Source organism: Macrobrachium nipponense, chromosome 43, assembly GCF_015104395.2.
Source record: "Macrobrachium nipponense isolate FS-2020 chromosome 43, ASM1510439v2, whole genome shotgun sequence".
Lineage (NCBI taxonomy): Eukaryota > Metazoa > Arthropoda > Malacostraca > Decapoda > Palaemonidae > Macrobrachium > Macrobrachium nipponense.
Window position 1 is genome coordinate 50214240 of NC_061104.1, and position 14676 is coordinate 50228915.

Consider the following 14676-nt stretch of genomic DNA (forward strand, 5'->3'; position numbering starts at 1 on the left):
GTTCGATCTCGGCTCGGCCAACGCAGAATCAGAGGAATTTATTTCTGGTGATACTAGAAGTTCATTTCTCGGATCCCACAATAATCTGTACGTCTCATTGCTAGGTGACCAGTTGGTTCCTAGCCACGTAAAAATACCTAATTCTTCGGGCCAGCCCTATGAGAGCTGTTAATTAGCTCAGTGGTTTGGTAAAACGAAGATATATCAACAACAGCTTATTCAGCATTTGCCAGAAAGGTCACACACTTTACTACGTGAATTTGAAGGTAAAGGAAGGGTGCTTCATGCTGATGACTGCTGATTCACCATTTGTCAGAAAGGTCACAAGCTTCACAACACTTATTGTGAATCTGAAGGCTGGGGTGCTTTATTCATTTACAAATAACCTTCTAAAACATGTATCACGACAATCCACAGAGGTGCCTACATTAGCCACTGTAAAAAAAAATGCAAGAAAGTAGAAATTGCTTGAAATGTTAAGTCTAAAAGTCTGATATCAGTCCACTCTAGGAATCATACCTAGCGCTAATCAAAAAAGTTCACTGTGCCCTTGTCATAGATCGCTGATAAGGTGAGTGCTGTTTTTGTGGAAAAAATTAAGCAAATCTGAAGTGAGAAAGTATCATTTTCATTTGTATTCATCTGACAGTAATTTAACTCACTCAAAATAGTTAAAAATAAGGTAAAGGCAAAATTACAGTCACTAAAAACGATTATGATTGTAATTTGATGCAGGAAATGTATATGATTCAAATGCATAACACAGCCCCCTGGTACGTGCCTGATTTCCACGTCTACCTATGCGTTTCCCAGTGGGATGTGAAAGTCGTAAGATTGGCAAAGGACACGTGACAAATGCGACACTGGAACAAGCCTTGGCTGGGGTGTTTGGTTTTCAAGTGGTCCTTCAGATCCCAGGAATACTTGAAGAGCCTGCTGCATCTAGGACAAGCATAAGGCTTTTCTCCTGTGTGGACTCTCAAGTGAGACCTGTGGGCAGAAAAAAATTTATCTTTAGAAGAGAAGTAAAGTTACTTGTGGTTCACAAAGTGATAAAACATGATAATACTAAATATAAAGTAAATATTTTTGCACTTAAAACACAAGTACACGTACATCTTTTCTAACATTAAGCTGTTTTCCTAACACGAGGTGGCTCCAGGAAAAATAAACACAACAGTCACTGCCACATCTATAGGAATGGAATGGCAAGAGCCTAAGCCAGCATAAGGCTGGCTGAATCTAACGACGAATGGAATACAAAATTTTGAACAATGACCTAGTGCTGGGACCCACGAGGTCATTCAGTACTAAAATGACAAGGTGGAGCAGGCTATTCTACACAAAGTTGTTTGGTAGTTGTTGCACTACCAGTGCGAGAGGTGAGGGGTACCCTCACCCACAGCCCCATGCGCAGTTCCGGTGTATTTTTATGTAACCGACCATAATCTGTGACGTCATGCAAACCGCTCGAAACGACAAATTACTGATGTAAACAGGGATAATTGTCTTTGTTACACTTTGAGATGCGATTTAATAAATATCCCTCCAAATATTTAAGCGGTGAATATGATTTTGGATATATGAAATATTGTAGTTCATGTGAATAACGATGAGAAATCTAATTAGCGAAATGTTGCACTTAAGGATTTTTTGTGTGAAAAATTTAGAAACTGGATCTTGTCAGTCTGAGTTACATGCACGCACGCACACACACACATACACACACACTTAATTGTGAAACATTTCACCAATTCGATTTCTCCAATATCGATATTAACATGAACTTGAATATTTCATATGTCCAAAATCGTATTCACCGCTTAAATCTATGGAGGGATATTTATTAAACCTCATTTCAAAGTGTAACAAAGGCAATTATCATCCCTAGGTTTACATTAGTGAATTGTCGCTTCAACCAATTTGCGTGACGTCACAAAATCACATGCGCAAATGAGCCCCAAACTCGTTGCTAGAGCAGCTACCTTGTCATAACTATATCGTGCCCTCACCTCTCCACCCCCCAGCTCAGAGTCAAAGTATATAGGGTCTGCTCAACTCGGCAGTGGGGGCGGAGCTAATACTGTGACGTCACAACTCACAAGAGTAACACTGCCCGTGCTTCTCAATTGAATTACTTAAAGAGGCTTTAGTTTTTATACATTTAAGGGGGCCGGCCGGAACGCCTATATATGGAGGTATAGGGCGAAAAATGCAAAGTCATGAAAAAATTCATGGAGCTTCATATGGCAATTGAGAATACGTATACGAAATAAGTTTCGTCAAAATTCACTCTTACTTTCGTAGTTACAGGGTAATTAGTAACGTAACTCAATAAGCCTAAAACATTGATCCGTACAAGAAAATGCAATATTTCCTCTATTATCGTAAATTTTGATAATTATTGTCAAAGAAATTGGGAGAAATGGCATCTGTAGACATTCCCCGAGTCGAGAAGGAGACTTCAGTTCAGGCCAAGTCCACTGTCCAGTCCTGATTTAGTGCTGTTACAGACGTCAAGTAGTCTACACGTTCCATTCACCTCTGACATAACGCCTGCGTTACGTATGTTTATGTAGGTTTCGGCAAGAATTTCATCATGCCAATGAGGAAAAGACAAGGAAAACATCTTGCTAACATACAGACGAGAAAATCGCTCAAGTATTATTACAGAATATCATAATATGCGTAGTTAGTGAAGAGAGAGGGGAGGGTTGCTTAGTAACGCCCCCGTCTTGCTTGACAGCACACGTCACACTGTGCCCAAGGCTACGACGATCTTTGAGCAAAGAGATCTTCATTCATGATAAATAACAAAGTTTTGGTTTTTTTAAAACCCAAAACCAAAATGGAATATGAAATTCATAATAATCATGATTTATTAAATTGTCTTTGTAAAAAAAAAAAAAAAGAGTACGCCTTCGAGTTTCACCTCTTGAAATTCTCTTGCATTTACGTTTGTTTATCTTGGTTTCGGGCAAGAATTTTCATCATGCCAAAGAGGAAAATACAAGGAAACATCTCGCTAACATACAGAAGAAGAAAATTCGCTGTAATAAGCCGAGTTAGCGAAGGGGAGAGAGAGAATTGCGTAGGAAGGAGTGCCCCATCTTGCCTCAAGCAGTGCCCCAGGCTGCGATATATGAGCAAAGGGATCATCATTTATGATTAAATTATGATAAATAAAATAGTTTTGGTTTATTAATACACAAAAAGAAATATACATTCATAATAATCATTATTTATTAACATTGTCTTTATAGAAATACGAAGGAAAACTTTGAACGCCCGTATCTCAAAACTATACTTATTGACCTTCTAAATCTATCTTCTCACTTAGTTTTAAAGCTATAACATTGAAATTTGGTATATAACTCAGGAAGACATTATAGAACAATCAAATAGAGCCCTTTTTTCCAATTTTGTTTCGTGTGTTTTTTTATAAATTTTTTTTTCTCCTGATTTATAGGGTTTATTTTTTTACCATATTGAAAAATTCATATCTTGCAAAAAAATGACTTTTAGAAAAAAAACTCTCCATTCGATTGGAGGTCTACATCAGGTCTATATATGGTAGTAATCCCAGGTCTTAATATTAAATATCAAGGAGGAGATAGATTTTGAAAATGGTTGTTTTCGGGATAAATCGCCTGGCGTCACAAAACCGAAGGTCAGAGGCGAAAATCATAATGCGGTTGGAGATGTCCCAAGTCACCTTATTAAGTGGTATGAATATCAAAGTCCTTTCCTTGAAAAAGGGCATTAGCCGGCCGGCCCCCTTAATCCATATCGCATTTTTTTTTTTTTTTTTTATAAAATCTTGATAAAATCTGTAAAGAGGTCACATGCATGATGTTTTTTAATGCCCATTCAAAGTATATAGGGACTGCTCGGTGGTCTTGGTCTGCTCAACTCGGCAGTGGGGGCGGAGCTAATACTGTGACGTCACAAGAGTAACACTTCCCGTGCTTTACCATTGAATTACTTAAAAAGAACCCTTAGTTTTTATGCATTTAATCCATATTGCATGGTGTTTTTCGTAAAATCTTGATGATAAAAATCTGTAGAGAGGTACCTGTTTGATTTTTTAATACCCATTCTCTCATTTAGTCACCAAGCCTTGTTTGTTTTATTGCACAAAATATACAGTTTGAACACACATAGCTACTCCAGCATGACTACTCTCTCTCTCTCTCTCTTTCAGGTAGTAATATTATCAAGATTTTAAATAATTCTTAAGAAAGGGCATTAGCCGGCCGGCCCCCTTAATCCATATCGCATTTTTTTTTTTTTTTTATAAAATCTTGATAAAATCTGTAAAGAGGTCACATGCATGATGTTTTTTAATGCCCATTCAAAGTATATAGGGACTGCTCGGTGGTCTTGGTCTGCTCAACTCGGCAGTGGGGGCGGAGCTAATACTGTGACGTCACAAGAGTAACACTTCCCGTGCTTTACCATTGAATTACTTAAAGAACCCTTAGTTTTTATGCATTTAATCCATATTGCATGGTGTTTTTCGTAAAATCTTGATGATAAAATCTGTAGAGAGGTCACCTGTTTGATTTTTTTAATACCCATTCTCTCATTTAGTCACCAAGCCTTGTTTTATTGCACAAAATATACCAGTTTGAACACACATAGCTACTCCAGCATGACTACTCTCTCTCTCTCTCTCTTTCAGGTAGTAATATTATCAAGATTTTAAATAATTCTTAAGAAATGTATTTAGTTCTGTGACTGTGTTCATACCTCACTTTGAAAAGCAACTTTTTTATGCTAAAGGTTAGAATGATAGATTAATTATATTTTCCATATCATATTATGAATACTTATTGTTATGCAATAAATACAAAGAAAATGTGGATACAGCCAGTGTAAAAAATGGCAGTTGCATTTGCACTTTACCACAAAAGAGAAAACAATATATAAAGGATAAGAATTACATCATATACGATATAAGGTATCAAAGGAATAAATGATGAAGAAAATGATACAGGGAACACATTTCCAGCAAATTTCTCATTAAGACTTCATATCACATAAATATACTTCCGAACACATAAGTTTACATATAACACAAACTGTATACATAATGGTATTAATTATGCATGCCTCAAACGATTATAATATTTTCGAATAAGTACAAAAAGGTATTCGTCAGTCTCGCTGGATGTATCTGATGACGTTTCACATGGGGTGGGGCTACATTTCAGATCTCACACGAACGCTTAATTTTTTATAATTTTTGCGTACGTAGATAATATTTCAGTGTGCGATTATGGGTTTGAAAATAATTGTAATTGTAATGTGTCATATATCAATTGAAAGGGCATTCTTTGTACTTTTACATGCTATATGGCAAAATGTAATAAGATGAAAAATTATGTAAGAAAAATGTGGTAAATATTTACATAAAATTGAAAAATTTTGGTCCGTCTTTGACCCAGAACACCTATCCATTTTATTTACGCATTTTATAGTAAATTTTATCAGCTTTCCAATCCATTTTTCAGTTTCTTTCTATCACCATCCCTTAGTCAGATACGCTACGAAACGTGAATATATGTAGGTTGACGGATGAAGTCATTGCACATTTTTGTGCGTAGATAATTTTTCTGTACGCGCTTGTGGGTTTGTCATTGTAATGTGCCATATATCATTTGAAAGAGCATTCTTTGTACTTTAACGTAGTATATGGCAATGTAAGGACAACGCTTTTTCCCTATTTTCATTGTATCCAATCATCAAGTCGCGTTGTTCTTACTTCCATCCGATAGAGCGTTCCGCGGCCTTTCCACCGATGTATAACACATGCAATTCCATTATTTGTACGCCTTAATATCTGTCTCAGAGTCATTTCTGTTCGCGGTGCGAGACTGTATTACTTATCCCTCTGCACCTGTCTATGTAAACCCTGTTTGTCTGTAAATAAATCATCAGTATCCCAGCTACCTGTCTTAATCTCTGGTCCTCAAAACTGGTGACCTCCCTGAGTTGGTCACGCAGCGGTTTAGCAACGCCATCTTGAATTGACAATTCAAGATGGCGTTGGGTTTAGGCCCAGCCTTTAACAGACTAATTACGGCAGCTCACCTTCAGAGAACCTTTAACAGATTCAATACGGCGCCACAGTTTAGGTCTTTGAAAACTCCATTGTGAGAACAACACCAACGCCATTAAGGGACTAATCACGGCACTGCTTCCCAGCGTGTTTTGGCATTTATTTTTCGAGGAAGGGTAGCTGGGTGCTGATCAGCCAAAACAAAATTCAGGCGGCGGTTCAGAAACATCCATCCGACATCGCGGCCTCCTTTACCTCACCCGGGGGACGCCAGATATCTTCTCGAACCGCCGAACCTGCGGACCTCCTCGGTTCTTCCCCCAGCGCCATTGCCGCACCTGATAGTCCCCAGACGACCTCCCCTGCCTGCTGACGCCGCTGCTACACCCAGGGACGTGCTTTACCCGTGCTTTACACCCGATGCTCGCTGCCTGCCAACGCCGCTGCTACACCCAGGGACGTGCTTTTACCCACCCGGACGGTCCGTGCCTGCCGACGCCGCTGCTACACTCAGAGACGTTTGCTTTACCCAACCCTACAGTTCGCTGCCTGCCGACGCCGCTGCTACACTCAGGGACGTGCTTTACCCACCCAACGTCGCTGCCTGCCGACGCCACTGCTACACTCAGAGACGTGCTTTACCCACCCGACGTCGCTGCCGCACATGTGGGCCTGCTTGGCCCCCTGACGTCGCTGCCTGTGGGCCTCTTCTAACCTTCGACGCTGCCGTTGCTCTTGGGGCTCGCTCGGCCTTCCTGACGTCGATGCCACGTCTGTGGACCTGCTCGCCCTTTCCGACGCCGCCGCCTGTAGTCCTCCTCGGCCCACCGACACCGCTGCCACGCCTGTTGGCCTCCCCTGCCTGCCAACGCGGCTACCTGTGGGTTTCCTCGACCTGCTGACGCCGCTGCTCACCTGTGGTTCCACTCTGCCCGCAGGACACCGCTGCCGCGCTGGGAACTTCCTCAGCCCAACCTACACCGCTGCCGCACCTAGGGATCCCCACAGCCTGTCCCACTCCACCACCACACATAATGCAGCTCTCTCTTTCGCAGTCTTGGTCGCCCCGGTGAACAGTAGAACCCCCCAGGCAACCACCAGGGGAGGCATCCTGTCAGTCAGCAAAACCGAAGGACTCTACACTCGATGACGCCCCCTGCCTCCAAGATTGTCATCCAATAATTACTCCATAATCAATGTCTTGGGGCGGAGTATTTGTAAGGACAAAGCTTTTTCCCTATTTTCATTGTATCCAATCATCAAGTCGCATTGTTCTTATTTCCATCCGGTAGAGCGTTCCGTGGCCTTTCCGCTGATGTATAACACATGCAATTCCATTATTTGTACGCCTTAATATATCTAAATGTATGTCTGTAAGAAAACACAAATCCACTGGCTCAGAGTCATTTCTGTTCGCAGTGCGAGACTGTACTACTTATCCGTCCACACCTGTCTATGTAAACCCAGTTTGTCTGTAAATAAATCATCAGTATCCTATAAAAAACTGCCATCGCAAAAATAGTTATATGAAAATTTTATCGTAAATATAGTTTCATAAAGATATGGTCCTTTTGTAACTGATGACATTTCACAAGGGGCGGGGATAGGTTTTAGTACCACCTCGTGAGCAGACCCTGTATACTTTGACTCTGCCCCAGCTCTTCCCTCGCTGAATCAGTCGCGTCGCGTAAGTTCGTAACCACTTGCCTTAAAGCATTCGTCTAGATCAGAAACAGCATTACGGTCCTCGTCCCGAATACTTCCTGAATGTTCTACTTTCATGGGTTTTTTTTCCTTCCTTTTTTGTTGAGTGACATTTGCGGTGTATCTGTTCTTATTTTCAATATGCAAAACCAAAACTAATGTTGTTTGTTTGTTTGTATGGTGTTTTTACGTTGCATGGAACCAGTGATTATTCAGCAATGGGACCAACGGCTTTACGTGACTTCCAAACCACATCAAGAGTGAACTTCTATCACCAGAAATACACATCTCTCACTCCTAAATGGAATGGCCGAGAATCAACTCGCCCATTCCATTGAGGAGTGAGAGATGTGTATTTCATTTAAGCCTAAACCTAGATTTTGCCCTGGTGCGGAAGAGCTATGGTGCAATTGCATTCTTTCACCCTTTGATGTTGATCCCCACACAGTTAGCATAGATATAGAGAGGACTAAATGTCGCAAAAGTGAGGTCATTCAGCGCTAAAAGAGAACCGAGAGCGGAAAGGTTTGAAAAAAGATGTATTAGGAGGAAATCCTTACAGTTGCACTCTGTAACAATTGTTAGGAGAGGGTGGATAGAAAGATGGAAGAAAGGGAATACTGTCCACCCTCTCCTAACAATTGTTTCGTGGTGCAACTGCGAGGTTTTCCTCTTGTTACACTTTTCAAACCTTTTGCTGTTAATTTCCGTTTCACCGCTGAATGGCCTTAGTTGCCCCAGTGCTTGGCATAATGCCAAAAATATACATATATGAATAAAGAAAGGGAATAAGGATGGAGGTACAGTCAAAGGAATTAAAGGAGTTGCAGCTAGGGGCCAAAGGCATTCTGCAAAAAACCTTAAGTAATGCCTACAGTGCACCGCACGAGGTGCACTAGTGTCTCTAGCCCCATACGGAACTCCCATTTATAAGGAAACCTGCAACAACATCAGCAGCTCCCTACACCAACACAGAAGGCTCACCAGCAGGGTGTCACACACCCTTACATACACTGCGGCATTTACTAATACCTTGCACACTTTCTTGAGTTTTCTGAGTGTTATTCCTGGGTCTTCTTTCCATTTCCTGTAACCGTAATTAATTTCACATTCTTTTCACAAACTTACTATTGCCCATTCTTTCCGCACAAATTAGACCATCTGTGAAAACTTCAATTCATACTGTCACCTACCAGCACTCTTATCACTTCTATGTATCTCCTCACTCACAATCCTAACAATTCCACCATACCCATACACTACCATTTTCTTTCAATTACTCTCAATTCGCATTCCAACTTAGGCTTCCTCTGACATTTCGTATCTCTGCCCAGTCTTTTGCTTACACCCTGCCACCTTCCTCTCTTTGTGACTCACCTCTTCCCTCATCTTAACATCATCCACCTTACTCACTCCCCGTTACTTGCATCAATCAACTGCTTCCACTCTTTCACTAAACATTTCTCCATCATCTTTGGTTCCATCTGCCATCATAACCTTTCCCTTGTTCATATTTACTTTTAACTTTCTCCTGCGCCAACACTTTCAAACTCTCTTCATAGTTTCTGCAGTTTCTCTTCACTCTCCCAAAATCAGTTATGTATCATTTGCAAACATCCACCATTTCACACTCCATTTACGACTTATCTTCTATAGCTAATAACTTTATATTTAAATCTGCTGTCCTTTCAGAGACTTTTCATATCACTCCATCCAAAATAAATAAATAATATATATATATATATATATATATATATATATATATATATATATATATATATATATATCATATATAAATATATACGTATATATTATATGCCACCAATCCTGGGAGGTCACTCTAACATGAATTCTACTTTTGAAAGTAATTATACGTGCAGTTTTAACAGAAAAAACATCTGACTGGGCAGATTGGCAGATCTAAACAGAAAGGGAAGAAGGAACCCTGCTTGAGTAGTCTTAACATAAATGAGTTAAGGATAAGGATGTTAAATATACATACTCAGGTAAACAATTAAAAGCCCTATAATTCTTAGTAGGGGTATCAACAGAGTGGAAATTACAAAGGAGAACTATCAGACTCTGTGGCACTTCAACTTTACTGTTAAATCTCAAGGAGACAAAACACTAGCGCCAATCAGCAAGTAAACAGTATAATAACTAGGATTAGTACATTGAGGATTGCGAACTAAAGTAGCTTAATATTAACACTATATACAGTGGTAAAGCACCACTGCAAATGATTATCACTTTGCCACTGCAGGGTGGCAGCCCAGGATCTTTCTTGCAGTTAGATTTGAGGTGTTTCTCCTGGAGTCTGTGAATGCGGGACACAAAACCAAGGACCGGTGAGTAGTCTGCAGGATGCACAGTAATGACACAAGTTTGGGATTATGCAATGCCTACAGCAACAATAACAGTATATCACACTAATGGTTATCAAAGCAGAGGAGTTTTGGGGGAATTCGAACACTAGGAAATTATCAGCGAGAAAAGATGGAGTGCAAGATGAACGGGGCGAATACTGGCAACCAACTGTGGTTTTCCTACGTTATCTCCTTGGAGTGACTGTTGCAAGCGCCTGAGGGACGTCAGTCGACTGCAGTGCTTCACTGTGGGGCATGGACAAACTGGAATTCTTCCACTTGGAGAAAAGTAATTGGGCAGCAGGTATGAGGAGCTTGGCAGGAACTTGACTCGAGATGGTAGCGGAGTGCTACTAGCCAAGGTGATGCCCCGAGATAGCGGTGAACGACTCCTGTCACGTCCTGAGACAAAGCGTTCTTCTCAAGGGCGAGGCTAAGGCAGGTGACAGTCTGGAGCGGAAGTGGTCAGGGAGAAAACCTGGCACTCGGTAGGCAATGTGAGAGTGCAGACTGCTGGTAGGACGCGTGAATGTAGGGGTGGGGACACGAATGCTGGCCGTGTCTGAGACTCGGTTGAGTGTGGCTGTGAGCCTAAGTCATGGCGGCAGAGGATAGGACTGGACACTAGGGTTTCTCACTTGAACTGTAAACCAGTCGTCACGGGTGCTCCGTCACACCGTTGACTTCTTTAGTACGGTACTGAGAGGGTCTGAAGTTCGCAGGGCAAATTTATACCCAGAGAGGGGAGTTATTGAAGTTTTGGGGTTTCAACCCCCACCAAATTGGAGTCGCATCGGTGGCGATGTCTTGGCTAGCAGCTTCCTGCTGTGATCCTGATTTCCCAGTGGAGTAACAGCGCCGCTGCCTTTGTCCTTCCGACTCGGAGCCGGGAGTTGCGCGTGTTCGAGAGAGAGAGGATGACAACTGCCAAAAGCTAATAGGGCCGCGCCCGAGGGCATCGTTAATGGCCAAAAGGTTGAACGAGGAACTGACCGGGGGGCGGGGCTGAAAGGTTAAGCTGGGTCAGGGGTTCCTTGACAGGTCATTTAGTATCTATAGGATTTAAAGGGGAGCTCTTGCCGAATTTACGTTAATGATTCGAATGTCAAAATGCTCCTAAGCAGGCTTAAAGGAGATACGATGTTGGGAAGGACTTCACACAGATGGGAAATACGTCTGAGGAAAACGTTACCAATCCCACCTTTATGGTATTGAGGGAGAGGAGGGGTGGACTTGTACTTGCTTTTTATTATTGAAAATGCAGTTGTAATTAATATAAAATGGATCGTGTATACATATGTCATTATCAGGCAATTGTATTCATGATAATATATATATATATATATATATATATATATATATATATATATATATATATTATATATACAATGAGAAAAGTCTGTGAAAGTTATTAGCTGAAGAAAATAAGTGATAAATGGGGTGTGATATGGGTGATGTTTGCAAATGATGTACTACTGGTTTTGGAATAAGGAAAAGAAACTGCAGAAACTATGCAGAGTTTAAAAGTGTTTGCAGTAGGAGAAACTTAAAAGTAAATGTGAACACGGGCACAGTTATGATGGCAGATGGAACCAACGATAATGGAGAAATGTATCTATAGTGAAAGTGTTGAAGCCGTTGCATGTACTTGCTTTCATTTTCCTTCCACGGGAATGTGTGTATGTATAAACACATATGTTTCCCATGGAGGCAAAATGAAAGCAGAAAGCGAGTTTCACAACTTCGCAGCAGAGAGAATCCAGCAGAACTGATTTGTAGAAGTATTCACCTGAGTCTATCCTTCCGACTGAATCTTGCCCCGCAAGTGGGGCACTCGAACGGCCGCTCCCCGCTGTGGGTCCTTTTGTGAATGTTGAGGTGAGAGAGCTGGTTGAACCTTCTCGGGCACTCGGGACACTGGAATGGGCGAATTGGAGAATGGAATTTCTCGTGGTTCTCCAGCTGGGCTTTGCTTCGAAAAGTTGCATCGCAAAAATCGCACCTGGAATATTAAAGAATAGAACAGAATATAGAATTTAGGCCAAAGGCCAAGCGCTGAGATCTATGATGAGGTCATTCAGCGCTAGAACGGAAATTGAAGGGAATACGGTTTGAAAGGTATAACAGGAGGAAAACCAGGCAGCTGCACATAGAATCAACTGTTAGGATTAAGGAAAGATGGGAGAAAGAAAATACGAACGGAGGTAGCTACAGTTAAAAGGATTGAAAAGTTTTACAGCTAGGGCCGAAGGGACTCTGCACTGAACCTTCAGTAATGCCTACAGGCCCTGCATGAGGTGCACTGACGGCACTATCTCTCTACGGGAACCTGGAATCGATAAATAAACAGTTTTGTTCAGAATATTATCACCCATTTGTTAACTTGGCCATAGAACTGATGAGGAAATAATTGTTCCTCTTCGGTCTGCACCAACTTTAGCACTAACACCCTCAACAAAAAACAGATTATAATTTCAACCTTAAAAATATACAACAACAGTGTAGTTGCTACATACCTCAAGAGCTCAGTATGTTCTGGAGTAGTAACTCTTACGCGTCTGCATTCTGTACTCGTACGAATCCCGGTATTTGCTTCCCAGGTAGTACGCATTCCATCGCCACCTTCACATACCGCTGATAATTTCACCGAGCTCGTTTCTCTGGGATCTGAAGTCAATGGAAATCGGTGGCAATCGGTTTTGGAAGCACTTACGTCATTCTCTATTTCCAATTCACATTTCCCAAACAAGTTTGCTGAGGGACCATTCGCATCTCTGCTCTTTCTAACCATCCTCACGTCCTCACTAAGTAATTCGTCGAGCGCGTTCGACTGGGCAGACACCTGGTGTCCTCTGTTAGGTCCGCTGCTTTGCACACAACTGTCATTAGGAATATGTTCACACGGGGATACAGAACAACGAGGATAACTGCCAGGCACTGGGGCTGCATCTAATGTACTTTTATACTCAACTATTTTCAAACAATTTTCACAATGACCTTTTCTCTGACCCAAGTTTCGCACCATTTCGTTGGTCAAACCTCTCTCTGACTTCGTCAGTTGACAACGAAGCCCTCCTAATTGTGACTGTGTAACGTTCGAGATATCAGCTGAATTCTCGCGATGGATGTGTTTATGCATAGGACTATAATCCTCATCAGAAACATGATCCTCCTTGCAAATACTTGCGTTTACTTCATGAGGTTCCTCCTTCACTGGGAGGGCCGGGCTACTCACATCGTCAGCCTGATTCTCTACCTTCAACTTCTTCAGAGTCTCGAAGTTTATCGTTTCCCGCTTGCTAAACTCGTCACACTCTAACCGATTCTCTCTCAAGCCGCTTTCCATCGACTCGACTAGGTCCCGAAAACTGAGCATGACGACGCTTTATATCTGTATTTCCCTTACCTTCTTTTACTTCCTAATGAGCACCATAATATTTGGAAGCTTGACTTTCAAATAAATGGGGCCTTCTGTGGAATTGTTCCATATGAATAGGTTTCATTTCTGAATAATAATATGCTCATTCTAGGCCTCAGCTTCAGTAATGCCTTCCGATAATTTTAAGCTTCCATAAACAATCACAAGACACTAAATCACACGAATATATTCGGCAAAGTACACGAGACCCGGAACGCTGACATTCCAGTTCTCTTGCGACTCTCTAGACTGGAAGTGACTTTCAGTGTTAGCAGCCCTGACGCGACGGAGAGAAACCACAAAAGTTCAGCTTTTATCGGAAAGAAGCCAAGTGAAGTCTCCATAACTCGAATCACAAAGTGACCGTGGTAGGACGGTTGTGTCATATATATTTTAGACATAGTTCAACGTATCTGTCTATTATAAATACATATATATGTGTGTGTACACACTCCACACACACACACACACACACACACACACATATATATATATATATATATATATATATATATATATATATATATATATATAAACAAAGGTACAGCCATGAAGGAAAATTGAAACACTGAAGATGCCAAGTACTTTCGTCTTATTACCGAGATACTGTACAATCACAGTACATGCACGTGACTTCGTTAAATAAGCGAATACCACAGGATAATGATAGTCAGAAATCCAAGCGCTTCCGTATTTACTAAGACATTGTCAAGGAACGAATGGCAATGTCTTAGTAAAGACGAAAGCGCTTGGATTTCTGACTATCATTTTTCCTGTGGCATTCGCTTATTTTTATATATATATATATATATATATATATATATATATTATATATATATATATATATATATATATATTTAAGTTTCTGCAGGTATCTTCATACCGTCGCTGTTTTTTTCTGATACTCGTCAATTTCGGGTGAAAATTACGCAAATTTCCTTCTTCCATTTATTGGTTTTTATCATGACAGCTGTTTCGCCTTGAATGGAAGACAGCACAGCAATCTCAGGATAAAAGGGACAGTAACCACTGTAATACCTGGATAAAAGGGACAGCTAGCACAATAATACTTGGTTAAAGGAGGAAGGCGGCAGTGCAGTAGTACCTGGATAAAAGCGACAGTC

The 14676-nt window shown here is 41.1% G+C and overlaps 1 protein-coding gene across 1 annotated transcript; it reads right to left on the reverse strand.

Moving 5' to 3' along the window:
- Positions 1–27: 27 nt before the first annotated feature.
- On the reverse strand, positions 28–13785 carry LOC135213967 (zinc finger protein 37-like). Its single transcript, XM_064248044.1, has 3 exons — positions 12651–13785; positions 11924–12136; positions 28–990 (listed from the first exon to the last, which is right to left on the reverse strand). The coding sequence occupies exons 1-3, from the start codon at positions 13508–13510 to the stop codon at positions 795–797; spliced, it is 1269 nt and encodes a 422-aa protein (XP_064104114.1). The 5' UTR covers positions 13511–13785; the 3' UTR covers positions 28–794.
- Positions 13786–14676: the final 891 nt, after the last annotated feature.